The 26,730-nt window shown below is 44.6% G+C and overlaps 6 protein-coding genes and 1 long non-coding RNA gene across 14 annotated transcripts; 3 read left to right on the top strand and 4 right to left on the bottom strand.

Moving 5' to 3' along the window:
- Positions 1 to 671: 671 nt before the first annotated feature.
- Positions 672 to 2,343, bottom strand: lncRNA:CR45266 (long non-coding RNA:CR45266). Its single transcript, NR_124528.1, has one exon. It is a non-coding gene; the product is annotated as a long non-coding RNA:CR45266 (long non-coding RNA).
- Positions 2,344 to 15,841: 13,498 nt separating this feature from the next.
- On the bottom strand, positions 15,842 to 17,554 carry CG12374 (uncharacterized protein). The gene is made up of 5 exons (NM_136975.3): positions 17,353 to 17,554; positions 17,145 to 17,281; positions 16,607 to 17,082; positions 16,253 to 16,549; positions 15,842 to 16,193 (listed from the first exon to the last, which is right to left on the bottom strand). The coding sequence occupies exons 1-5, from the start codon at positions 17,512 to 17,514 to the stop codon at positions 15,997 to 15,999; spliced, it is 1,269 nt and encodes a 422-aa protein (NP_610819.1). The 5' UTR covers positions 17,515 to 17,554; the 3' UTR covers positions 15,842 to 15,996.
- Positions 17,555 to 18,667: 1,113 nt separating this feature from the next.
- Positions 18,668 to 19,974, top strand: Nacalpha (Nascent polypeptide associated complex protein alpha subunit). Of its 4 annotated transcripts, none has more exons than NM_057868.4 (2): positions 18,668 to 18,862; positions 19,146 to 19,974. In NM_057868.4, the coding sequence occupies exon 2, from the start codon at positions 19,152 to 19,154 to the stop codon at positions 19,803 to 19,805; it is 654 nt and encodes a 217-aa protein (NP_477216.1). In that variant the 5' UTR covers positions 18,668 to 18,862; positions 19,146 to 19,151; the 3' UTR covers positions 19,806 to 19,974. The 4 variants fall into 4 exon arrangements, with proteins under 4 accessions (NP_477216.1, NP_725229.1, NP_599139.1 ...); NM_165950.2 differs by having other exon boundaries at positions 18,831 to 18,866; NM_134312.3 differs by lacking the exon at positions 18,668 to 18,862 and adding an exon at positions 18,875 to 18,940.
- On the bottom strand, positions 19,943 to 22,121 carry Dgkepsilon (Diacyl glycerol kinase epsilon). 2 transcript variants are annotated; one of them, NM_165949.2, is made up of 4 exons: positions 21,764 to 22,121; positions 20,698 to 21,705; positions 20,324 to 20,641; positions 19,943 to 20,268 (listed from the first exon to the last, which is right to left on the bottom strand). In NM_165949.2, exons 1-4 carry the CDS (start codon positions 21,920 to 21,922, stop codon positions 20,149 to 20,151), a joined length of 1,605 nt encoding a protein of 534 aa, NP_725228.1. In that variant the 5' UTR covers positions 21,923 to 22,121; the 3' UTR covers positions 19,943 to 20,148. The 2 variants fall into 2 exon arrangements, with proteins under 2 accessions (NP_725228.1, NP_001286362.1); NM_001299433.1 differs by having other exon boundaries at positions 21,764 to 22,037.
- Positions 22,122 to 22,137: 16 nt separating this feature from the next.
- ox (oxen) lies at positions 22,138 to 22,534 on the top strand. Its single transcript, NM_057637.5, has 2 exons — positions 22,138 to 22,369; positions 22,436 to 22,534. Exons 1-2 carry the CDS (start codon positions 22,238 to 22,240, stop codon positions 22,469 to 22,471), a joined length of 168 nt encoding a protein of 55 aa, NP_476985.1. The 5' UTR covers positions 22,138 to 22,237; the 3' UTR covers positions 22,472 to 22,534.
- Positions 22,494 to 23,233, bottom strand: mRpL18 (mitochondrial ribosomal protein L18). Its single transcript, NM_136974.3, has one exon. It carries the CDS (start codon positions 23,111 to 23,113, stop codon positions 22,553 to 22,555), a length of 561 nt encoding a protein of 186 aa, NP_610818.1. The 5' UTR covers positions 23,114 to 23,233; the 3' UTR covers positions 22,494 to 22,552.
- Positions 23,234 to 23,252: 19 nt separating this feature from the next.
- Taz (Tafazzin) lies at positions 23,253 to 26,641 on the top strand. 4 transcript variants are annotated; one of them, NM_058084.5, is made up of 5 exons: positions 23,253 to 23,731; positions 24,917 to 25,259; positions 25,540 to 25,776; positions 25,851 to 26,239; positions 26,314 to 26,641. In NM_058084.5, the coding sequence occupies exons 1-5, from the start codon at positions 23,609 to 23,611 to the stop codon at positions 26,356 to 26,358; spliced, it is 1,137 nt and encodes a 378-aa protein (NP_477432.3). In that variant the 5' UTR covers positions 23,253 to 23,608; the 3' UTR covers positions 26,359 to 26,641. The 4 variants fall into 4 exon arrangements, with proteins under 4 accessions (NP_477432.3, NP_725226.2, NP_001188916.1 ...); NM_165947.2 differs by lacking the exon at positions 23,253 to 23,731 and adding an exon at positions 24,264 to 24,591; NM_001201987.2 differs by lacking the exon at positions 23,253 to 23,731 and adding an exon at positions 24,490 to 24,591 and having other exon boundaries at positions 26,314 to 26,565.
- Positions 26,642 to 26,730: the final 89 nt, after the last annotated feature.

Here is a 26,730-nt window from a genome sequence, read left to right as displayed (position 1 = left end):
TCTCCCACGACCACCCACCCACGCGATTCGCTGATAAAAGCCGGAAAAGGTTTTAAAGTGCAAAGTTGGAATGCGGCTGCAAAAGTCACAGGCAAAAAAGGAGCAGGCGTGCAATCGAATGGGTGGTCGTAAGCCCACTAACTGCAATGTTGCAACATGGCTCCAAAAAAAAATGGTAGGGGGCCCATCGAAAGTGGGGAAAATGTGTGCAAAAAATATGCCAAAAATGCCGCCTTACGCACCGAAAAAAAGCGCTGTAAGCTATGCATTTTACTATTTTTGTTCCATCCATAAATATACAAGGGGTGAGGCAGGTTCCGGGGTCAGCTGAATGGAATGTGCGCTTGGCTGAGCAAAGGGAGGGAAATTGGTGGAAAAGCGGGGGGGGGGCAAGAGTAACGACTGCAAGGGGGTGCAACAGTCTGCCATTGTTGGCACTTGCCGAAGCTGTGTTGCAATTTGCCATATTTTCATACCCTTGCAAGGAGTTTTGCAATGGCAAACGTGCATTTGGTCAACTAGAACAATATATGTGTCTTATAATCTATAATTTTAGTATATATTACTAGAAAACTGCTGAAATAAATGGCATTTTACAACAGAAAGTAATAGCTCAAACCAGCAATAATTTCATTTATTATTTATTCATCGAAAAATCTTAACTCGTTCTTAGTTAGAAGCTGTAGAAGCTGCGTACATTAGTTATTATTATTAACAATTAAAGTATGTTCTCCAATTATCGCCTAACAATTAAGGTAAGGGCATATTGAAGGTATCCAAGTGTATTCCCATCTTCGGGTCTCCCAATTGCGCACTACCTATTATTTCGATGTCGTTTTCGGTTTTACTTTTTAATGTAGTGCTGGCAGCGAACGTTGGTCAGAGAAGGCAGAGAACAAGCCGGAGCTGCTGGCCAGCCCCTTTGTGGTGGCCATCATCAATGGATGTGGCTGCATAATCAAGCGGTGGCCACATGCACATCCATGCCACATGCATGGGACATACAACTTGCCCTTGCCATCCGGCCGTACTGTTTGCATATTTTGAGTGGACGCAGTTTAGTTTTTAATTTGATGCCTTTGTTTGTTGTCATTCTGTTCTAGCTTGTTGCACACGACAAGTGCATTGTGGGATGGGGCATTGCACCTGGGAGTGGTGGCTACCGCCATTTGCATGGCACTCTCCCAACCCCCACTAGCCGACCATTTGCCCTCGTGTCCATGCCACCACCCCACTGAGCATTTGTTTCATTGTCGCCCGTTATATTGTTGGCTTTTATGCAGGGAAATGTGGCTGGAAATGGCAGCGAATGGCTCACGTTATGGTCAGCATATTAAGGTAATGGCCTGGAAAGTCTGTCGGTCCTCTCCAGTTCACTCCCTGAATTGGTATTAAATGTGAGCGTGGCACGACTCGAATGGAGTTCAAATTTCATTCCACTCATATTCGATGGGGATTTCAACGGGTGCTTCCCATTGAAGGCTCTTTTGAGGTCTCGTGCAGGTGCTAAAAGCAGGTACTCTATACGATTTGATGGGCCACCAGCATTGTTCTTTCCAATTGCACTTATACTAAAAACAAATCACTTTATGTAATAACCAACTGGGTTGTAACACCTGGCTGCAGAATAAAATATAAGGTTGGCACTACTGCTCATAAATCATTAATGGTAAAATAGTTATTGTTATAGTATTGCCTACTAAACCATATGAATTATTACTCCTTGTACACTAAACTTATATATAATTTAAATATTTTAGCAATTTATATATAATAATATAAATATATATATATATAATATATAAATATATATTATATTTAACAATTTATAAACAAATAATCTTCATACAGATTCCAAAAGTGAGTGGAATCGAAAAATGCGTCTCTAGTAATTCAACTCACTTTAAAACACATTTATTTTAATGAGTATACGAAATTGGATTCAACAATCAATGCCGGAATGCGGGAGCAGGTGTCTCTTATCTGCACATTGACCAGTTCGTGGCCTTTCTGGCCAGGCAAATGATGAGGGCTCATCAAGTTGGCTTAAGGCATTGTTGATTCTGCCCAGTGTGCATACGAGATGAGTGCCTGAGCCGAGGACAGGTTCCGCTTATGCGGCATGCAACCAAGGAGCACGCAACCACGCACGCGATACATTTCCAGACCAGGCGACAGTTTTGTGCCTTTTGAAAGTATCTGGCCAAAAAACAACGATCGACAAGAACGCTGCGCAGGCGCAGTTCCAAACTGAGCACTAATCATCTGAATGACAACGGCTGCAACAGCTGAGGTAAGTTGGCCGGCCGGCCGTCCAGTCAGTCAAGCAGTCAGGAAGCACTGAAAGAAGACTTCCAAACCGGCTGAGGCCGCTAACGGCAGGTGCAAAAAATTTACCACTCGAACGAAAATTTCCTACCTGATTTAATCTGCCGCTGTTGCTGCTGCTGCTGCCGCTATTGTTCCCTTTTTTCCTTTTTACTGTTGCAGCGGCTGGTGTTGCTGCTGTGCCAAGGCTTCGCTACGTGTTGTTTCATCAACTTTGGGACTTGTAGCCATTGGCGTGGTGTGGCATGTTGCCTGCATGCTCCGCTGATCACACACACACACACACTCTGGCCACAGCACACAGATACACACGAACACAGCGTCAGACACTCACACTCGCAGATACTTTTGCTATCACTCAAGGCTGTTGCTGCACGGCTGCCTCCGTTTTAGCCATCCACTTCGGTGGCTTTTTCTTGGCAACACCAACGCACCAGCGCTGTTTGTGGTCTCCTTGTCATTGCATTCGCACGCTCTTCGCGGAGAGAGTGAATGGAAAGGAAGGAGAAAGAGGCGGCAAGGATGCAGGGGAAAGCACACATTGACAGACCATAAAAACAATCCCTAGAAGCCATCAACCGAATGAGGGCTAATGCTGCCATTGACCACCATAAGGCAATCAAAAAGCAGTTGCACTGAGCTGGAATGTGAATGGACCATGTGATACCCTAAATTGGTCCTATTAAGTCTTATTTAGTACTTCATGAATTATATTTAAAACATATATAGCAATGCCATAATTGGTAGATATCCTACAACAAAGGATCTAAAATAAATATATTGCTTATTGGGTTGGTGAAATGGAATTCATTCAAGTCTAAATAGAAGTGATTCCGTGTTGCTTTCATAGCCCAAAAATAGTTTAAAACAATATTTTGCACCCCCAACCCTTCTAAACCATGAGTATTTCATACAAAAAGAAAACATGCTAGTGAGACGAAGCGTAGAAGCATCGAACCGGCTGCGACAGCTGCAGACTCAGATGCAGATACAGATATATCTACCAGATACATCAACATCCCGCAAGCGGAGCTAAACGTAGCACCAGGACAGCGAGCACAAGGACACATCGGAGCAGAAGGGAGAGAAGTAGTGGAGAAGAGAGGAAAAGAGGGGCGACTTCCTAGAGCCCTTTGTGACTTCACAGCTGTCGTTGCGGGCTACTCCCCCTCCCCCGCTGCAATCAACAGATTTCGGTTTTCGGATTTCGGCTTTCAGCCACTTGGCCGAACCATATTAATGGGCAGGCCAAAGGACCTCGCTGCAACAGTTGCAGCTCCATTCGTCCCTATGCCTATGCACCATATCCGATCGACCAGCCTGCAGGAGGGCAAATAATGACGAAAGACAGGCGAACGCGTTTTTCGTGTGCATCGAAGGTGGCAGGACGTGCAGCTGGCAGGCTCCTCGGGGCATTCATTGTCCTTCTCACCGTTGGTCCTACGCATTTGCCATGCACCCTAATAACGGATCCTGGAGCATGTCAGATTTGCAAGTGATGAACTGTGTTAACTGAAAATTGACAGGCGGCCCATTGAGAGCAGGCAGCCGCCCTTTTGTTGGCAATTTTAGGCAAGTATTCATGGAAATTCAAAGAATTTTCAAGACACCTAATTGTCGGAGGGTTTGAGGTAATTTTCTGGAGGTATAGCAATTTAAAACCTTGCCTTGTCTAAATATAAAAAAAACAACGAATGGATAAGGAAATTCCAAGAATTTGTACAGAAAATTATTTTCGGAGAGTAATTTAAAATGGAAAAACATGTAAATTTTATGTTATTCATAAATACCATTCATTTTGAATAGTAAAACATATCAGATATTGTTGGTCGTAAAGATGTTGATATTGTTTTCGATAAAATAATGTATAGTTCAGAGCATACAGCAAATAAATAAACTATAACAATTGCTTTCACCTTTTGTACGATGTCACAAAAGCAGAGAATCAATTATAAATAACTTAAAAAAAAACAAACAATAAATTTGAACACATTTCAGTAAGACTTTTTCGTGTCCCACATTTCAACCTTGTGGAGTTTCCCACACACTTTAAAGTTTTCATCGCCATTCATTACCCTTAAATGGAGGTAAATTGAGGACAATGACAGTCAGTCGAGGAGAAAATTCCAGGGAAAAGGACTCACGCATTTAAGCTGTTAGCAGTTTTACAGCTCCAAGCATTTAAATCACGACCCTCACGAACCATCTGAACTCAAAAAAAAAAAAACAAAAAAAAAAAAAAAAAAAAAACAGAACAAAAACAGCGAAAAACATTGCGAAAGAGTTAATAACAAGCTGTAAACAATGCCTCGCAACCCGCCGACTCCTCAATCCCAGCAATTTTCGACGAAATATTGTAAACAAAAAAAAAAGCAAAAAAAAAAAAAAAATGGGGAAGGACGACAGGCGAGGAAAAAATTCTCAGCTGCTCCCGATGCTGTGTCCAATGCACAGATGTCGCTCAGATTACGAACTTAATTGCCCCAGTGCAGGATATGAAACCCCAAGCCCAGCCCAAGCCAAAACCAAACCAAACCAAACCGAAACCCATTCCAATTGCAAAACACTGCACAATAAAAAGCGGAATTCAGAGGGCAAAAAAAAAAACATAGCACAGGACTAGCCCAAAACTGCAGGCCAGAAAGAACGGCAAAACTGGCCAAAATGTCAGGGTCTCCCCAGCATTGAATGCGAAACATTTCAGTTAACCTCTGTTCGAGCACTCTGCCTTAAAAAAAAACCCCACTTCTATGTGGGAATGTTTCGGGAAGGGGCTTTTGCATTTTTTAAGTTTCTGGACTGGACCGGAATCGGGACAATTGATATGGAGCTGTAGCCGTAATTCCCCTGAAATGTTGCAGTTAATAAGTGTGGCTTTTAATAAATTTAAGGGGCAATGATTTCTGCTACATTGGCTTTTATAAAATCTAGTTATAAAATCACGTAGTGCAACATAAAAAGGAGCTAAACAACTATTTATTGCTTAAAAAGAATAGTATTTTAAGCTGCATATCGTGAGCTAATGTTAAGACTGAACTTCTATATTTGTAATTTTTCAGAACGTTTTGCAAAAAAGCCCTCCTTAAATCATCCTGCATTTAAGCTTAAGCGGGGCTTACATTTTGGAACCTATTGATTTTTTATTGTAATAAATACCCCCAGCGGTTTTCCATTCATTGCAAAAACTTCCCCCCTTTAAAAGTTGCGGTCTATTTGCGGCACTTGCGGCTTTCACGCCGCCCCTTTATTGAACCAATTTCGTCGAGAAGAAAACACAAGCTGTGCAAGACTTGCTTTTCGCTTAAAGCCCTTTATTTTGTGTGGGTCTTATCGGCATTTGCGGCCTGCTTCAATGGTTCCTTTGCACTCGAACCTGCATTCGGTCTTTGTTTCGGCCACGTAAATCTTTTCAATTTGAATCAACCTAAGCGTTTGTCATTTTGACTAATGGCTTATCAAACAAACGCAAACAAACGGGCAAGTCGGCCCACAAGACCAACAAAAAAAAAAAAAAACGAATCTTTGACAAAATTTATTGTATCGTAAATTACGCATAAGAAAGAAAAGTTACAGCACTAGCGAAAAAGGGAAGGCGGCATGTAAAAGCTGGTAGAAGGCTAAACTTTGCTAGCTTACAGCTCGTAAATTCTTTCGAGAATTTATGCAAACTTTCGTTCCTCATGACGATTGCCCGCGGGGGTATTGTCTCAGCTCCTTAGCTCCACAGCTCCCCATTTTTGAAATCCGAAGGTGATTCGCTGCAGGAATGCCCCTAATGACCCCCAGCCAGTGGGGTCATGCACACGTATTTAGTGAACCTTTTTCGGGGCGTCATTATAAATTAACAATGGCACGACGTCCAGGCGCAAATTTTTCAGCGTGCAACGACACCAAAATACAAAAAAGAAAAAAAAAACAGAAATACCACGACACAGAAATACAAAAAACATACAGAGCGCAAAATGATGGAGCGTTTAGCGCTACTCGAACAATAAAAGTCGTCGGCTGAGGAAAAGGAGCTGGGGCAAGAGCTGGTCCAAAGGATGGAGCCTGGCCTAAGGATGACAAAAGTTTCCGTTGTCGTTTGCCCACCCACCTTGTTGCTGCATTGTGTCAACTGGTCGCTCCACTTAGTCCTTCTCCGTGGATTCTTGGGATCCATCGCCTCCGAATCCTCCCACAGACACCTCGTCGCCCCTCCGGTGGGCATATGAAACATTTTCTTTGGGACAAGGAAATATGAATTGCGTGCCAAAGAACAAAAAGCGAGTAAGGACGAAAGAAAAGTTTCGCTCAGCTTTGTTTCGCTCTGTTCTGTTCTTTTTGTGCCTGCTTTTCCAGCTTGTTTTTCGGGTGACTGATGCACTGAGAGAAAAAAGTACCATGGAAATGTTCCCACTTATTACAAAAAAAGCTAAAAAAGAAATACGAAGAAAATATTTGACATTGCAAGCAACTTGATTCGATTTAATTTTCTTTCATTTTGATCCAATCAACTAGAATTTTTTTTAGTTTGAAGAAATATTATTAGTAGCTTAATATAGCTATCCGCAGGATGTTTTCTATTGAAGTTACAGTTGGCTTTCACATACCGATTTTTCGCAGTGCAGTCTCGCTCTTATTGTTTTTCTGCCTTCGTGTGCTATTTTGGAGCTCTGCTGCTGGCTCTGCTTTTTGTTTGTGATTTATTTATTTTGTTGTTTGCCGCTTTGTTGTCACTTTACGCTTTTATTGTGCCACCCACCCCACCTTGCGGCCCACATCGAGTATACGCCTCGTTGTGTACCGCTAAGCAAGAAATCATAAAGTTAAACTTTTCTTATTACCCCCAATCGAGGACCTACGGTGCGGGCGTATCATTACAGAGCCATTCGAGAGCCACTAAGCCGCTGGGATAATGAGGAGTCGCTGGCTGCTTGGCTGTGTCATGGTCTTAACCAGGTAACAAGATAACCCCAGACCAGGCCCACCATCCATTGGAAGTCAAATCATAAGCCGGAAATCGTTATACATATCACCTGCTGCCAACTACCGCAGGAAGCGAAGGAAACAAATGCCAGGATCAGAGCAAAATGTGAAATGTGTGGTGTGTTTGTTTGAGGTGTCCCCTTGAGCCCCCCTCCTGCCTCCTGCCCCCTGCCACCGTATCCGTTCGATTTCGCTAAAAAGCAATGCGGCCGAGGATAACGACTCTCGGCACCAGGACTCTGAATTCTGGATTTCGCATTCCCGACAGTCAGTCAGCTGCCAGGTCGGTTCGGTCGGTTCAGTTGGTTCAGTTGGTCTGAGCGTCTTGTTTCCGTTTGCAAATAAAACATATGCTTACCCCTCCTCCTTTTTTATGCCATCCTGGCATCATTCCCCTTTTGCGCTTTCTGCTCCTTTGGTTTGCATTCACTTCGTTTCTGCATATTTCCTGTATTTATTTCAATGGCTTAAGGGCCCGGCAAGGATTCCGCTCCTCCATCCAACCATCGATCCAGCCATCCATCCAACCATCCATCCAACCATCCAGCCATCCATCCAACCATCAACCCATCCATCCGTCCATTCATTCATCTGGAGCTCACTGTCAAGTGGCTTGATTTTTATTTATTTTTAATTATGAAAAATTGTAAGGAAAATATTGCGTGGTAAAAACAAAGGCAGAACGGAATTGACACAGAAATCACTTTTTGTTGACACTGAACTTTTGATTTATGCGTAAGGTGGAACCCAGGGGGCGATGAAGTGTTCGCCGGGGGGTGCGGGGCGACCGCACATGCCACGCCAACTTCATCAGTTGAAATCAGTGTGCGCAAGCTGGCAATATTGCAGATTGTGCGCCATTCAGAGATGCGAACAGAAATGTCTGATGCTTAATAACAATATTATGTATAAAGGGAATAAGCATAGGTATGCGATAAGAAAATTTACCCATATTAAAGATATTAAAGTGTACTGGAAGTGCAGCTTAGAGAAAGACTAATTTTAGCACTTCAAAGAAAAGCTTGATTTAAATGAGGTATGCATTTACCTTGTGGAACTGAAGATGTTTCCATCGATTATAATAACAAAACTGAACTTTAAAATCTTGTAATACTACCCTTTGAAATAATTATTTATAAGATGAGTTGAAAAGAGTTATGTTATATCGTACATCCCACAAGTTAATTGATTTGAAACTTGAAAACTTTTGAAAATATGTAACTAACTTTCCAAAAACTTAAAGCTTGAGTATGTTTATTTTTCAGTCTGTGTTCAATGTAACACAGTTCAGCTTTTTATTTATTATATTGAACTTTTCTTCGGAATATAAGTATTATTTGGCAGTTTGCCTTACACCTGGTGCTGCCCCTTGGCATCACTGATGTCAACCCACAACCCCGACCGACCATCCACACGCACTGCTGAGCAGGCAAAGGATGCCAGGAGCGGACAGCTGTAGGGGAAGGGTTGGGATGTGCAGGGATGGGATGGGAACGATGGATGGCGCAGACGGCGTGCCGGCAGCCAGGACATGCAGGACCGCATTGTCCTGTCAGCGTCATTGCGAATGAAATATGAACAGGAGTCCTGTGAAAAGTGCGGACACTGAATGCCAGCCAGTTCGTGTTGTTCATTTCCAGGATTGCGGCACACACCTTGCAATGGAACCAAACCGCCCCGCCCCCTTTGCACCGCCCCTTCTGACGTCCTTGAATGCGTTGCGACGGCAGGCGGCAAATTGCATGCGGTGCCAGGCATGGAATCATTTAAAATGTTTCATCCGAAATGAATCGAGTCCGCCGCCGGCCACTCTGGTTTTTCCGCCTCCTCATTTGTTTTGGCAACCGCAATTTAAACGTTGACAGCCTGAACAGCGGGGCGTGGCGGTGAAAAGTGGGCGGTTGGCAGGGTGGCGAGGGAGCTGGTAAAAAAGGATTGCAGGCAAATGACTGAATTATGGTCGAAGTGGACAGTGTAAATCGCTATTTAGCCAGCGGCATCCTCGGGATTGGCTCAATTAGTGGGCTCAATCGCGGAGCGGTTAATGTCATTCAAGTCAGTTGTCGTAGATTTTTGCCAATTTAAAGCCGGCTTTCATTTTCCACTTATTATATTTATACTCTTTTCATACTTCATTTTTCGTTGTTTTCTTTCCGCCTTTATTGCCGTCCGCACGCAAAAAGTTCCACTTCGTTAAGCAAAAAAACGGCCAAGCGGGAATTTTATTGGGGTGCCAAAAGGACTTGACTTGTCATGTTTTTCCAGGGGGGTCTCGCCAGATGGCGGGGGGGGGGGGAGGTGGGGTTTTTTTTTTCGGAAAAACCGGGAGGTTACGCACACAGCAAACACGCAGACAGTGTAAACTCTGCTGGTCTAGCTTTCAGTACAGTCAATTTCTTGTTTGGCTTTCCCCATCTTAGCAATTTTTCCCTGAATCCCACCTCCTCCACATCCTTATCCTGAATGTCCTGGCGCCCTATTTGTTGCTGAGTTCCTGGGAAAACTGCTCGTGATGTCCATAAAATTGTTACGAAATAAAATCAATATAATGTGCAAGTTATTCTCATCAAATTTAAAGAGCTTGTTATTCAATTTTCGATTTGACGATGGCTGGATAATAGAATTAATTCCAAATAGAAAAGGAAAACGGAAATGTATTTGTGGGGTTTCTAAGGCATTAACGTTTTTCATTTTGATTTAATACAATTTTAATATTTTATGCCATCAGGGAAGAGTGCGTAATGCTCTTTGAACATTAAAAGGAGATGATGGGATTAACATTAAGGCTATTATTTGATTTTATAACATTAATATAAATTTAATTTATTTCATATGAATAAAGGACTAAATGTTTTATATTTCATCAGACCACTGTTAATTACCGATTGAAAGTGTAAAATGTGAACTTAAACCTGAAGCTCACATTGCCATTTAATGAGCGCATCAAATTATTTATCTGTATCTACGTAAATATGTATCTTAACTGCCCATAAAAAATTGTCCCTGCCAGACTGCACACTTTAAAACGATTTTTATGTGATAATCACCCCGTTTAATGGACAACCATCTGCCGTACAAATACTTTCGTCTGCTTTCCAATTTGTATTTTTTGCGGCTAGAGTTTCATGTGGCAGATCCTATCGCTGAATCCAACGGGTGCTTAATTAAAATGGAGAAAAAAGCGGACCCAGGAGCTGCCCAGGACCAAAAGGAGCAACCCCTAGCCAGGCGAATAGGAGCAGCTGCTCCCCGGAGCATTGCTTTTGACTTGCTTGAATCCGTACAAAAGTCCCCCTCTTTTTTTTTTTTTTTGTTGGTCGATCGGGGCAAGCAGATGCGCCTGGTGGCTTCATTAAAATTAACAAAACTTAATTGCAGCTTTCGTGGCACGAAACATGCTGCAAATGCGTGTTCCAATCTGTTTGATGGTCTGCTGCTGCTGGCCAGCAGAAAGGGGAGCCCTGCACCTGCTGGTGATGATCGTCGGGGCTGGCTGCCAAACAGTTTGATATATTGCCCCTGGGGTTGATCCTGATCCCCAGATCCTGGGCAGATTGCAGCTGCAATCGGGCAAATGCATATAAAGCGAAGCATATATTTGTTTCAGCAACTGCTACAAAGCTAGACTATTTACTCATGCAGTTTGTGTTTTTACTACTATTTTTTCATGTACTTTTATTTAAGGTGTCACCTAACATGAATCCTGAAAACCATTTTTTTGGCACCGAGATAAGCTACGTCCACCTTTTCTGGCAAAATAGAAATAACCTGTGCTTTAGTGCCTTGTTAACTTGGCCAAAGTCGTTTACCTGTCGATGCCCGTAATTTTAGCTGCAATTTTGAACTTTTGGCATGTCGACATTTGCATGCCACCCCGCCCCCAAACAATTACCCAAAGTGTAGCCAAAGTTCATGCCGCACCGGCGGAAATTCAATTCCTTTGGCCAACTGACATTTGTCGCCGTTTGGCGGGGGCAGTGGCCAAAAGTCGGGCAACTTTCGCCAAACTGCCATCAATTTCGGTGGTCAGCCTGGCAATTAATTGGGGTGCCAATGTAAGCCCCACTTGGGCTTCCCCGCCCCCGATCCCTACTCCCTCCGATCCGAAATCATATTCATAAATTGCGGGGTCACAGTTGTGGCCAACTATTAAACATAGCAGCAGGCAGCTCCAGCAGCAGGAGCAGCATGAGCAGCAGGAGCACCCTGCCACCTTGTGTGTGGTCACTGGTCGAGTGTCGGTGGTCGGTGGTCGACGGTCTGCGGTATCGATATCCTGCCACCGACAGCAGGAGCAGCAGGACAATGGCAGTTGGTGTGCCATTTGTTTGAAGTGTGCCTCCGATAAGCGTCTGTTGGCCAGTTGGTCAGCGGCAGTCGGGCGATCTCATCCGATACGATCCCAATACGTTCCCATACCAATGCGATCCGGTTTCAAAACAAAAGTTTATGGTTACACTTAAAGCTCAACCATGTGGATGATGATTAAACGTTGGCTGTGCAGGAAAGGAGTCAGTCCAAGCCATAAGCAGCAAGACTGCTCGCATAATTCCCGCATTAATGATGTCGATTTCAATAAAAACAGCCAACATTTTATGCTCCAGCGAGCGCATTTTAATGCGAAACTCAAACATACACGAGATAAAATAAATATAACTCATACGCCCCGTGTGCACTGGCCAGGAACCTTCGTAGCCGAAGCCAGAAGCAGTCGGCTGGAGTCCTTCGTACTCCCAGGGGCAGTAAAAGCAGCAGCTGTCGGGCTATATATCCACTCCGCTCCGCAGCGGAGCAATGCGTGACCAATTCGAAAGGGGTCGCAAATACTGGCCAACTTCCATGCAAACTGCTGCAGACACTGCACCAAATGCACTCGGCGAAATAGAGCAGTTAGATTAGTAATAAAATGTTTACTAAGAGATAGAGATTGGCAATCAAAAGATGATAATATTATATCTCTTTGTAAATAAGTTAATATGCATATTATATAGTATATTGCATCTAACATTGAAAACCCTTCGAATTTCTAGCAGTGCATTTATAGGAAGAGCCGTGCAAAGCGAACTGGCAAAAGTCCGTTGAGTCCATTATATAAATGCTCTTTTAATAATAGCTTGGCTGGCGGTAAATGGTGTCGCAGTCGCCGTCCCTGTCGCACCGTATTGCCCTCTCTTTCTCAAGTATTTGCATTCTGCATAATGTGCACTGACCCAATGTAATTTAGATAAGCGGATAAGCCCGGTCCAGAGTAAACTAATTAAGGATTACACGTCGGCCATATGCGTTTATGGTTTTTGCACACGTTTTTTTTTTTTCCTTCCCGCCGGCCGTCAATCAATCAATCAATGTAGATCAGATCAATTAGTGCCATTAATTCGACATTAATCATGGAGAGCTGCAAAACATTAGCCTTGTTCGCCGTTAGTTTTATCAGCTGTTTGCTTTAATTTGACCAGCTATAGAAGAAGAAGATACCGCTTGCCGCCAAATCCGAGAATAAATATTTAAGCATTTGCTACATGCTCATTTTTAAAGTGCATCTTGTTTATTCTTCCCCCCGTTCGCCGGCTGCACAGAGAATATATTCTTTAAATGTGCCGATTCTCAATCAATTAATCAGTTGAGAGAATTGTAAATGGAAATAGATTAAGATTATGTGACGGAGTTTTGAACATCCTCCATTATATTTAATATAAGCGAGAAATCTGAGTTATGACATATGAGTTATGTTTACAGTCAGAAATTACTTTATTGTAAAATCTTTCATTAAGTTTTGCTAAGATATGTTATAAAGACGTGAATGTAAGTGAATAAATAGTGCTCATACTCATAATCATACAAGTTAGTAGCGAGTAGCATTTTCTCCGAGTGTAAATCAAACATCCCCTTCCCCGCTTATCCTTTCGCCAAACGATATATCCTGGTCCTTTCGTCTGGTCTTTTGCATAAGCAAATACGCGCGATTCACAAACACGTGACGCTTTTTTCCGCCCGCCCATCCCACCGCCCACTTGGTTCCTGCGCCCATCACTGGGGGGCTTCTCCAACTCGCAGAGTGAATGACTGGGTGAGTGGGTGAGTGAGTGACTGACTGGCAGAGTGAGCGACTGCGAGAGTGAGTGAATGATGGCTGGTGACCAGTTCATGGTTCAATGACAAGCAACTTTCAGTTTGCGTGCCGCTCCCTTCTGCCTCGTTTCATTCGTGCCACTCGTCCTGTTCTGTTTTGTTTTGTGTGTGCTAACTGACTGAGTCCCCCAGATCTGCACACGCCCCAACCGCCGCCCACTTGGCCAGCGGCTATTTGTCTGCGGTTTTGGCACTGACACACCCCACCCACCCGAAGCACCCACCTGACTGGCCATTTTTATTTCGCTCCGCCTTGCTTTCTGCCAGCACAATCGTTTAATTATGTACAACATTTTGGGCCGTTGACAGGGGGAAGGGGGGAGCTTATGTACTCGGGGGGATTGGCCGCAGGACAATTACTGAATTTGCGACACAATTCGCGGACAAATGTTAAATGTCATATCATACTTGTTGGCTTGAATTTTTGATTTACCAAAGTCATGCTGCTCTTTCCTGGAACGATATACGTATACATTACCGCTAATTTACCATGACATTAAAAAGGGATTTGAAACAAATTAATTGTACGACTGGAATTGTGGCTAAAATTCTATTACAGTAGCATTACATTTGATATTTAAATCTTGTGCGCTGATCATATTTTACATTCCTTAAAATTTGGGCTAGCCATTGAAATGGTAACAAAACTTCGTATGAATTCAAGAATATATACTTCGGAACGGGTATAAAAATAAGTGTTATACAATCAAAATCATAATCATAAACACCCAATGCCACTTGTCCCCTCGCACTTTTTCAATAATGACGGCGGTAAAAAAAACCCTCGATTTCACTTGGAGCTGCAAATAAATCTAATCTGAAGAGTACTTATGGACAATATTGACTCACAAGGGTTCCCATTGTTGTCGATTAACCGCAACTACATTTCTAATTGCAATCGTGATACAAGTTGAGCACGACAAGTTTGAAACATCAACATGGGTTCGATTGGGGTTTGTATTGAAATCCGAGCTGTGTAATTATCGGAAAAGATATTATTCGAATTGGATCGTGTAAACATAACACTACCGATTTATGTTATGTGCCCGGGGCTCCTCATATAACAAAGCATTTGCATAATGAGTTGGCCGTTTTATGGGCCCTATAACCTTTGCCCCTTGCCACCAGCCACTTGCCACGTGACGCAAAAGTGTGTTGGGCAATAAAGGTCGGTCGAGTTTTTCCGGGAAATGGGAGGCAAGAATGAGGTGGTGGTGGTGGTGGAGTTGGAGGTGGAGGCGATTCACCCAACGCAGACAAAGTTAATTGAAAATGGCTAAGGTACGGCAAACGAATTCCTTCGGCAGCTTTGGCATTTTATTTGCAGGCATATTTGATTACGGGCTCCTTTTCATATCAGGTGTCAAAGGCTTTTCCGGAAGCCATCGCCTCTTGCCGGGAACTTTTTAGCATTTCCATGTCAAAGCATCGCTGGAAAAGCCATTGAGACCCGTTTCGTCGGCTGCAGACATTGCATCAGTTTCCCCTCAAATGCATCTTCGAGTGGGGACATCTGGAGGAGTTGCGTGGTGGCAAAGGGACGGCAAAGGGACGAGACAAGGATAAAAGGCATCCTGGCAGGTCGGCTGCTCTCTGCGGCGGACACGTGAAACCATCATCAATCTGAGAGCACTGGCAACGACAGTTTTAACGACTTCTTGCGGATTACTTCAAACAAAATAACCACTTTGTAGTAGGAATTTTATGTTGGCCCGGTTGGTGTTGATGGCTTTGGCTTCTGCAAAGGAGCGAAGATATTCCGCTGCATTTGGCCAAAGTTTTGCTGCGTGCCGCAAAGTTTATCCATCCCCGCCCGGTATCCAAGTATCCGAGAATCCCAAATACCATGACCAACTATCCGCAGGGCAAATTGCAGGACCTCGACTCCTGCAAAAGCAACAGCCGCAGGAGACGGGCATATAAATATTTATTGATACTGCAGCCACGTGGCATAATTTGCCTATACCATAACCAAGTGCAGTAATTTTGCTTGGCCAAAATCCCAACTTCTTCCACATCTCTCGGTGCATTTTCTCGGTTTTTTAAGGGCGAAGTTACTTGGAAACTATTAAATATGTGCTTGTGTGTTGTCAAAACAATTTTAGGTTCCCTAATTCAATTTCCCACAGGAGAGTCTTGTAAAAATGACTGCTAAAGCAAAATCAATTCAATTATTACTTTCCTTTATGCTAGTTTATGTTTTAAACGAAGAGTACAAGGACAGTGAAATATGGTTATTTGGTTTAATAGCATCCAAAGTAAATACATAAATTAATTACACAAAAAGCGAAATACTCCAGAAGTACATAGATGCATTTTTACAACCATGATGTATAAGAAATCAATCATTCGAAGAAAATTTCACTTTAATTCAAGGTTAAGTAACAATACAAATTATAGAACACTTTTTTATATACGGCAACTTCTTTCTTTATTAAACGTACACTCAGCTAATCTGCACTGTTTATAAATAAAATCATTTTACATCAAAATTGAATGTTCACATTATAATTATAAAATGATTTATTTATTTTTCACAGCATCTGCGCCCAAGTTGGTACATACCAAGCTCTAGTCAAAAATGCCCTCCTCGGCAGCCTTGTTGACCAGAGCCTTAAGACCAGCGGTGACCTCGAGACCCACCTCGGTGATCTGGTTGGAGGGCAGGAAGAATCCGAAGGTGCCCTTGTCACGCAGTTCCACGGTGCAGGTGAATGGGATTTTCTTTACGCCATAGGCCCAATCCTTGGCAGCTCCCGAAACGACATCTATACGATGAAAGTCATTAAGTCTTACTAGATACTCCCAACTATTTCGATAAACCTACAGTTAAGCAGACCACTAGCTCCATAGGTGAAGGTGGAACCATAGACATCAGCGGCAGCATCGGAGAATGCAGCGGCAATGCGCTTCATCTGCTCGTAGTTGGGCGGGAACTCGGTGTTGGAGTGTCCGTAGGGCAGGAGGACATACTGTCCGTAGGCATGGTAGGCCATGTACGATCGGATGTAGCCATCCTCGAAGGAGCTCACAAAGTTCTGCAGCGAGATGATCTCCACCTCGGTGTTGGGCTCCTCACCACCGAACCAGTGATCGCAGGGCTCATCGATGTTCCAGCCGGCACCTTCAAGTAATTGATTATTAATAATCAGCGGATTAATTAGTAATTATTAGACCATACCTCCCCAGTGGTAGTCAAAGTTGCGGTTCATGTCAATGCCGTAGCAATCTCCACTTTCGTTGCGGTATCCGTTGGGACGACGGTTCTTGCGCCACAAACGCTCCACCTCGTGGGTGTAAACGAAGCCATCCGGGTTCACCATGGGCACCACAATCCAATCGTACTCTTCGCTCAGTCGCTGCATTTCCGGATCCTCGGAGTTGATCAACTGGTTCAACAGGAAGGTGACGGTGGCCGACGAGATCCACTCCATGGCATGGATGTTGCCCTCCAGGAAGATGGCCTTGTTGCCCGAACGCTTCGACAACCTAATGCTCTTGATGTCGCGACCCTCGTAGGACTGTCCAATCACCTTGCACTCCAGGAAATCGTGGGCAGCACACTCCTGATCGATCCAATCGTAAATGGTGTCCAGAGTGTGGTAGGTCTCCCATTCCATCTGGGAATCGTCGCCAACAGAGGATTCATCTATCAATCTGCGAGGATTCAAGTGTAGATTTTTGTAATGTTATAACTCATCTGAGAATCTAGTACTCACTTCTGCAGATCGTCGACAATCACTTCGTAAACAATTTCGAGGAATTTAAGGGTCTTCTCGAGGGCTCTGTGGAACAAGGGACCAACGATCACATTGTATTTGTTTCCAACAGCACCCAGTTCGTTGAGGAAGTGCACCTTTAAATTGGATCAAGTCAAGACATACATATATGATTTTCAGAAATGGAATGGAATTTGTATGTACTTACAGAGATGTGTTCGTGAATCTTCTTAAGCTCCTCCATCTGCAAGTTCGTCTCAATGGTCAGCTGATAGATACGGAAGTGGTCGTACCGGGCGGCCATGCGACCAGGTGCGGACTTGGCCGCCACCATGGCCACAAGGGTTATCAGAAGGATTGGTAGTTTCATTTCGGAGGTTTGGTGTCTTGAACGTTACAGCGTTCACTGTGAGGAGTCCCTTCACAGTCGTGCTTTTTATTAGCTCCAGGAGTGGCCACTCAAACGGAACGTTATCTAATGGCGATAGGGGATCAGTCATCTGGCGTGTGTCTCCTTTGATCTAATCGCCCATCCAACCTACCACAAAGTAGCTCTGGACTTTGTCTTTCGAACCAGACGTGTCTAAAGATGGTTGATACACAAGAAAATTTAATTAAAGTAATTATAAAAAAGATTTAAGATATTTCAACTTGGCCAAATAAACTTATCCCGAAACATGACCTAATTTTTTATGTTGTATTGTTTTCGAAAGACCAGAGTATATGCAAATAACCTAATTAAAATTTAACTAATATTATCAATTTCTTAAGTTCATGTAAAAACTTATATCGAATATCCAAGTTACCTTTACAAATACTAGTATAAATGACAATAAACTGGTATCAAATTTTTCTCGGTGAACTTCCTCTAACAAAGTCAGCGGAGTCAAATTTGTAAGTGAAATCATGCACCGAGTGTGGAGGCACTCGCCTTATCAGGCATGTTCAATTAATTAAATACTCCTCCAGGCGTCTGCACGTGAAGGAGCACTTCGAGAAGCGTTTGTAGAATGCACTGGCAAACTGAAGATCGTCATCTTCAAGTGACAGACTGGGTGGGGAAGAAAAGCCGTCAAACATTCGATTGTGAAACCATTCATTCGTTTAATTTTACTATTTAAGCAGTGCAGTTATTGCTAGTCACTGCAGAAATTAATCATGCCACTGAGCCTAATCTGTGATGTTCCTTTCCTTCCCTTTGAGTAAGCCACTTAAAATGTTGCGGTGTTATCAATTTGTTTTTAATGTTTTTCTTTTATGTAAAATTATAACTGCATTATCAAAAACTAAAATATTACGTTAGTAGAAGATTGCAAGCAAAGGTGACCCAAACAGTGAACTACACCTTTGAAAAAATATTTAACACTTGCTTTGAATAATTACGAAAAAGAACTAGTTTCTTGGGATATTATTGCTTTTTAAGCTACTCCCATAATTGTTTATAGTTCGATTATTTCAGCAAGCCTTGATAGTCAAATTAAATTATAAATTTTTAGTCATAGTGCTTTACTATAGAGGTGAAAGATTAAAAATGTATTTTGAAACTGTCATTTTTTTGAAAGTAACGTAATTATGAAATAGAGTAGCCACAAAGTTTGAATTTGTCATACTTCATACGCATACGTTCACACTGACAGAATATATCGCTTGGATTTAAGAAAAATCGTGCTAAGCGACAGTCACACTCCCCTCCGCCATATTTCTTTTCTTCGTTTCCGGTAGGTGTGTGTACTCCGCATTTTTCGACTTCAATTTAACTTTTGCCGAAATATCAGTGAATTAGCGCCTTAAATTATGTAAAATATCATAGTTAAGAGTTAGATCTACGGGGGTAGCGAATTATTGATTTTCCAATTGAACTTGAAAAATCAATACCAACTGACCCCCGCTGAGACACATCGCTGAGCCTTTGAACCGGCACCAGATGTTTTCCCTTAGCATAATTGATACTATTTGCAAAGCAATTACCTAACCTCGTGTTCTCCACTTGCTTCCCCACAGATTAAAATGCCCGAACTGACCGAAATCAAGAGCGAGGCTGCGCCCTCCACCTCCGCTGAGGCGAAACCCGAGGACGTCCGCGTTGAGGATGATGGCAGTGATAGCGACTCCGATGGTGGCATGCCTGGTCTGGAGGAGGCTGTAGCGGCCACCACACAGCTGGGTGGAGGTGCCACCGGTCTGCCCATCGACCTCGTCTCAAAGGCCAAGCAATCGCGCGGCGAGAAAAAGGCCAGGAAGATCATGCTGAAGCTGGGACTTAAGCAGATCCAGGGCGTCAACCGGGTGACGATCAGGAAGTCGAAGAACATCCTGTTCGTGATCAACAACCCAGATGTGTACAAGAACCCCCACAGCGACACCTACATCGTGTTCGGTGAGGCCAAGATCGAGGATCTGTCGCAACAGGCCCAGGTGGCTGCCGCCGAGAAGTTCAAGGCCCCGGAGGCTGCTGGCGCTGCAGACAGCGTGGGCGCCACCACATCGGTGGCCCCCATTGCCGAGGAAGACGAGGAGGATGTCGATGACACCGGCGTGGATGAGAAGGATATCGAGCTGGTCATCACGCAGGCCAACACGACGAGGGCCAAGGCGATCAAGGCTCTGAAGAACAACAACAATGACATCGTCAACGCCATCATGGAGCTTACTATGCTTTAGAGCGGGCTTCAGCGTTAGCTGCACTCCTGATTTTGTTGTTTACCCGCCTTTCGATAATACTGACCCAAATGTTGTGCATGCCCCTCAAGGGGCAGCATGTTACACCAGTCGAACATTTAATTATATTTCAAAAGATTGCGTCTTAATAAAAATGGATTTATTTCAAATCAAATACGATTGCGTGTATTTTTCGACTAGTTTCGGTTTTCCACTAGGTGGTGTGGGTGTCTTTACTTGCCTTGCTAACCGAATTCGATTAAGTATACATTGAGGTTCCAGGTTAAGTACTTTGAGATTAGGGACTGGCACATAAGGGATTCTATTCTGTATTAGCTATTAATGTTCAGGTTGCAGCCAGCTTGAGGACGCGGGCCTGACTACGCGAGGAGAGGCGAATATCCGCTGGACTCTGCATCCAGGGTTCGCCATCCGCCTGCATTGGCACGGTCTCCTTGACTTGTAGCTAAAAAAAAGATTGTTGGTTAACAAATATTCGGTTCCATCACTGCAGGGCTTACCCTTATTTGCTTGGCTTGGCCAATTCGCACTGGTTTGCTTATATTGCACTGCAGTTGGGCAATGTGGAAAGAGGAAACAATGCCGAACACCTCCATCATACCATCGGAGATGGAGTTTACAATGCGCACTTCACCATTGGCGTTGCTTAGCTCGCAGAGCTTGCAGCCAGCTCCCCATGAGTCGATATTTAGGAACACCAGCGCCTGCAGCTCAGGCAGTTGCACTGGCTTGTTGTCCAGATACAAGGTCAGCTTTTCCTCGATGTGTTCGCAGCCAGGTTGCATCACCTGTTGCGTTCCGAAGGTAAAGTACAGCAGCTGACGAGATGGATACATTAGTTAACGTTAAGTAAGCACACTAGATTGTAGCCTACCTTATTGAATATTCGACTGCTGAGCAGATAGAATCGAGATTCGCGCGTCTTGTGGAAGTTGTAAGTGATGTACGCATCCACACCTACACTGAAATAGTTGTACACATGAATCGTCTTCGTGGGATGCCTCTGAATAGGCAGTCGATAGTGCAGTTTCTCTATTTGCAGGTCAAAGCGGTCGAGATTCACGGAACGTGCTCGCCGTATGCTCCTAAGGATCTTCACCGGGTCGAGAACAGAGGGCGGCTCTGCTCCCCAGCCCAGAACTCGCGACAAATCGTTGCCGGTGCCCAGCGGCATGATGGCCACCGAGGGCTGGGGCTTGATATTCAGCGTATAGATTGTATTGAGCACCCAACCGATGGTGCCATCGCCGCCCGCCACCAGTATGCGACACGGGCGAGGACTGGCTTTGGCGGCCCACTGCAGGGCGTCCTGCGGACCCCTCGAGCCCAGTTCCATCACCTGCAGCGGATGCAGGTAACCGCGGAGCAGGGACAACACATTGGCACCCGTACTGCTGCCCGACTTGGTGTTGGCGATCACAATAAGCGGCTCCCAGTTCTCAATGTCTGGCGGCGTAATGCTGGCCAAGTGGAGCCGCATCGAGTCTCTGGTTCGGGCGGCCACAAAGCTGTATGGCGGGAAGATCATGTCCTTGAACTCGCCCAAGTCGCAGGCTTCCATGGAGTCAGCGCGAGTGTAGCAATCGTTATGATAGCACCGCTGACACCATGCACATCGCCATCCGTATAATCCTGGATCGGTGCTGACATGGTGATCCACCTCCTCGTTGCAGTCGGCACAATGCACTCCCATAGGCAGATTGCCATGCACCCACAAGTGCCGCACGGAGGACTCGTTGCGCAACCACTTGTCCTTGCACCGGTACTCCCTGTCCGCCCTCCGCTGGCAAGGGGGCGTGGCATGGGTGCACAGGCCGCAGCAGTCGCAAAAGAGTCCTGCGGAGGGGGTTAGCAGGATCTCGCACACATTGCAGAAGCAGGCCTAGAATGAAGGGCATGTATCCTATGGTATCTCTTTCGCGGCAAGTGAATCCGCTCACCTGTTCCAACACTTTTATTGATTTCCAGCTGTGACGTGTTTTGAAGGTGCTCACAAAGTCCTCGGAAAGCAGGCTGCGGCAGAAGGCAAAGAGGATACTGAGGGCCAGCAGGGATCCTATCAGCGCCTCCACGCTCAGCTCAATAGTGCCTATGTCCATGGTCCACGCAGATAAGGCCCAATTACGCTAAATATCCTGGTAATTTGGCATATTCACAAATCGTTTGTTTTTGCCCCATCGACCAGTGTGACCGCTTCAAAGACAACAAAAAACACCTTCGACCTCAATTAAAAACACTTTTCAAGAATAAGCACTAATGCGTAATTTCGATAGGCGGAGTGACACTAGTATTTAGATTCAGGACGTTTCCAACACTGCTTGTCAACTCAACCTAACAAATCAGCTGTGAGTTTGGCGTGTGGAAAAAGTTTGATTGGGAACAAATCGGACGTCTTTAACAAAAATCTAGCCAACATGAAGGTTATCTACAACACCCTGTTCAAGCGCACCTCCACCTACGCCGTGGCCATCATCGCGTCGGCCTTTTTCTTCGAGCGCGCTCTCGATGTCACGTCGGTTGCGATTTTCGAGGGCATCAACAAAGGCGTAAGTATAATCCTGTTATGTAAGCAAAGTTTCCTGGCCAAATCTCAAGATTTCCCCGCTTTGCAGAAACTCTGGAAGGACATCAAGGGCAAATACGAATAAATTAACATGATTTGTTGTAATTAGCAATAATAATCAACGTTTATTCTAAACGAAACGATAACTAAGTGTGGTTTCTTTTGGTTATTTTGATTTGGGTGCTTCCAGTGCGTCTTCCGACACCTCCCAGGGCTTCTCATGCCTCTTCTCATCCCAGGGCTGCTCGTTGGGCAGGCGAGAGGGTTCCTTGAAGGACACCCCATTATCCTGAATGGTTTGAAGCAGCTTCTGCAGCTTGCTACCCGGTACCGCCTCCACGTTGCAGGTCATTTCCGTGATCCCAGACTGCAGGCAGCGCTGTGCGAGCACTCTGCCGAGATTTACAAACGCAGATGTGTCGTTGGTCTTGTACAACTGCTGTTTAATGGCCCATTCCGAGGTGCTGGCACTCAGGATGGTTCCATTCTCAAAGTGCTTGACATCGCCGCTGACATAGCGGCCGCTGGTGTTGATTTCCAAAGTGTGCCAGTAGGAACGACCTGGTTTCTCCAGATGATAGCCTACCGGCTTGTAGGCAATGCGTAATCTTTCCAAGTTCCGTGGATTCCGGTTGATCACGTATTCAGTGCTGGCTTGCGGGGTTGTTAATTCCTTGATTTTGTGCAGTACACGGGCGGAGGTGAGGGGGCGAGCACTGCGAGACATTTTTGCGATGGAAACCCGAAAAAAGCGCGCGTTTAATTGATATTTATGTGGAAATTACAAAACCACGATAAAATATTTTGAGCTGCCTTTAGTGTTACCAGACTGCCAGAACTGAGTGTGGGTAAACGATTTATTGGTGCTGTAAAATGTCCAAACATCAGTTGGATGTAAATGGCAAAAAACAGCTGTTTCAGATTGGTTTATCCTCAAATTTCTAGTTTCTGTAGATTCTATTGGCCTTGGAACTTTCGCCGCTCCCCACCACAATAACGCCCCCTTCAGACATGCGCCAAGTGAACACGGCGCCTCCTGCCCGTACGCCCATGAGATTGCTGCTGAGGTGAAGAAGTGGCGGTTGGGTGAAGAAGCAAGCAGTGCGCGCGTCCCAAATTGCAAAGTGATTTTTATTCGGCCCACAAAAGCCGGTTATGTAAAGACCGTATAGGCCAAATATCTACACACATATCGTACTCGTTAAATTAAGAACTTGTAGAAATGTTTATGGTCGTGTGTTCCAATTTAAGGCGTCCCGGGCACGTGGGCGCCGCATCTGCAGCGCGAAATATAAACTGGCTGATCAGCGAGGGATATACACCGCCGATCCGGGCAATGGCGCGGGTAAGCTTAATTATAGCAATTAACCCTGAAATTTTTCACCTAAATACACGCAATAAATATAAACAAAATCAGGCCATCGCTTTCTCCTTTTTTCACCACGTTCCAGAACTGACCACCAGTTCCAATCCCACCAATGGTGGCGGGAAAATTTAAATTAGCCATTGCTAAAAATGTATAGGAATCGATTTAAAAGGTGCTTTTACTACTTAAGAAAAATGCCTTTTTATGAGCACTTCATTTTAAATGCACTAAAGACACAGTTAATTGTGGAATTATCATTTTAAGCTGTTCAACTCTTGGAATATAAGAGTACTTTATTTTTAAATATTTGTTGATGAGTTTCTACGTCCGTTAGCATATACCTAACAAAGGTAAACAAAGGCATCTATTATCTACAAAAATAATCCAGATTGAGCAACTGATAAGAACACTGTTCAAACTCACCACCTTGCACAAAGCACCAAGATCCCAAACCCACCACGCTGGGCGCACAAATTTAAATGCTTATCATATCAAACCAAACCAGCGTGATCATTATACACGGAAGCGCTCGGCTAAGCACTTTTGCTAACTGATAAAGATAGTTTCACAATCTCTAGTCAACCACTTGACTGTTGCCTAACTACTTCTACTTTGGGGCCCTTTCCTTCGCTCTTTTTCGCTTTGTCTCTCTTTGTTTGGGGGCAAACGCCCTCGTTTTGTGCGTGCTTTTGCTTTTGAGCTTGTTGCACTTGGCGATTTCAGTGGAGACGAAAATCAGTTACGCACGAAAGTTCCCGCCGTCCGGATGCGAAAGATTCTCAGGTGCCCAATGTAATACATCTCGAACCGAGTGAAGGTCGCCATAGATCTCTGACGACGTGAGTTTTTCCTGCATTATTATTCGCGCGAAAATGCAGTGCGGTGTCTCGCAGCAACAGATTTTCAGTGCGCATGCTGCTAACCTGTGGCACAAAGGCGGCTTTTGCGGGGGTTGTTGGGTTAGTCGAACAGTTGACAAAGGAATAATTCAAATAGAAATCAAAATGCGTAACACTGAGAGGCGTTTGGCTAGACACAAGCACAAAAGGAAACTATTCTTGGGCCCGATAAGATTAAAGACTATCCATGGTCAGCAGTGGGATTTGTTGTGTGCACTTTGTGGCCGTCGGTAATTAAATTTCCGCCCTTATCTCGTTTCCACAGCCATACGTCCAAGCTCCGGAGGCGCGGCCAGTGCCCGATGAGCGCTATCCGGGCAGCCAGCAGGATAGGAAGGATATCGCCACCCAGACTGTGCGGAGCAGCAAGCCCAAAGACCTGCGACCGCCTTCGCCGCCGACGCCGTCCCAGACCCTAAACTCCTCTTCCCTTCCGCCCCCAATGTCCGACCAGGATGCTGATCCCTCCCTGGATGTGCCCACCGGCGTGGCGATGCCCTACAACATCGACTGGATATTCCCTAGGCTGAGAAACCCCTCGAAGTTCTGGTACGTGGTCAGCCAGTTCGTCGTCTCCGCCGTTGGAATCTTCAGCAAGGTTGTGCTGAGTGAGTATCTAACCGGCAGAGCCGACCTTACCAAACAACTGGCCCAAAGGCACGTTTATTTTTGGCCAAGAGATGCGGCGTTTGCTCGGAGAGCTTATGCCCCTGACCGTGAATGCGAAACCGAATGCGTCAGCGAATCTCTCGATTGATAAACGATGTGTGCGGATGCTGGCGATCTCGTTCAACGAGGTCAAACGTGTGCCGTGTTGTTAATTGGCGCCCCCCGCCACAATTATGCAAATGATGAACTTTCGCCTCTCTTTTTCGTTTTGCTTTGCAGTGTTTTTGAATAAACCCCGCGTCTATAACAGGGAGCGACTGATCCAGCTGATAACGAAGCGACCCAAGGGCATTCCCCTGGTCACCGTGTCCAACCACTACTCCTGCTTCGACGATCCTGGGCTGTGGGGCTGCCTTCCCCTGGGAATTGTCTGCAATACCTATAAAATTCGTTGGTCAATGGCCGCTCACGACATTTGCTTCACTAACAAGCTGCACTCGCTCTTCTTCATGTTTGGTAGGTATTTCATAGCTTATTTCCTGGTTTCAGGAGTCCACAATAAACCGAGGCATCATTCTTTCCATTCGCAGGCAAGTGCATACCTGTTGTGCGTGGCATCGGTGTCTACCAGGATGCCATCAACCTGTGCATCGAGAAGGCCGCACTGGGCCATTGGATCCATGTGTTTCCCGAAGGTAAGGTGAACATGGATAAGGAGGAGCTGCGTCTCAAGTGGGGCGTGGGCAGGATCATCTACGAGTCGCCAAAGATCCCCATAATTCTGCCCATGTGGCACGAGGGCATGGACGATCTGTTGCCCAATGTGGAGCCCTATGTGATACAGCGTGGTAAGCAGGTGACGCTGAATGTTGGCCAGCCATTGGACCTCAACGACTTTATTCTGGACCTAAAAAAACGACAAGTACCGGAGCCAACGGCGCGGAAGCTCATTACAGACAAAATCCAGGAAGCCTTTCGGGTAATAGTAAATTATCCAACTTAAATTATTATTTTTTAACATGCAGTTTCTTTTTACCTTACTTTTTTTTACAGGACTTGCGGGCGGAGACAGAGAAATTGCACAGAGAGCGCAACTAGAACGTGATCATGGATGAGCATAGACATTTGTAATAATATTTATTTGTATAGTATTAAGCCTAAAATGAACCCTCGAAGCCCTTTTGATCCATTTATTATAATTATAATTATTTCCGTGTATTGCGACTAGTTCTTCAAGATGTATTTGCTGGATAGGAACATTAAGTAAATCAGTGTGCATTATTAGTATAAATATACAATTGAAACTAATTTGATCCAAAGGCAATAAATTGCATAATATAAAAAAGAGTATATCTTCAAATAAATGTGATTAACAAACTTGACAATGGTGCCAATAATATCGTTTTGGATAATGGGGCAACGTTACCAGTCACACAGCTGTTTAGGAATCCGTTATAATCGGTGACCATG

This window comes from Drosophila melanogaster, chromosome 2R (assembly GCF_000001215.4).
Source record: "Drosophila melanogaster chromosome 2R".
In the NCBI taxonomy this organism is placed as follows: domain Eukaryota; kingdom Metazoa; phylum Arthropoda; class Insecta; order Diptera; family Drosophilidae; genus Drosophila; species Drosophila melanogaster.
The sequence above is the reverse complement of the archived record's forward strand: the minus strand, read 5'-3'. Positions and strand labels throughout refer to the sequence as shown.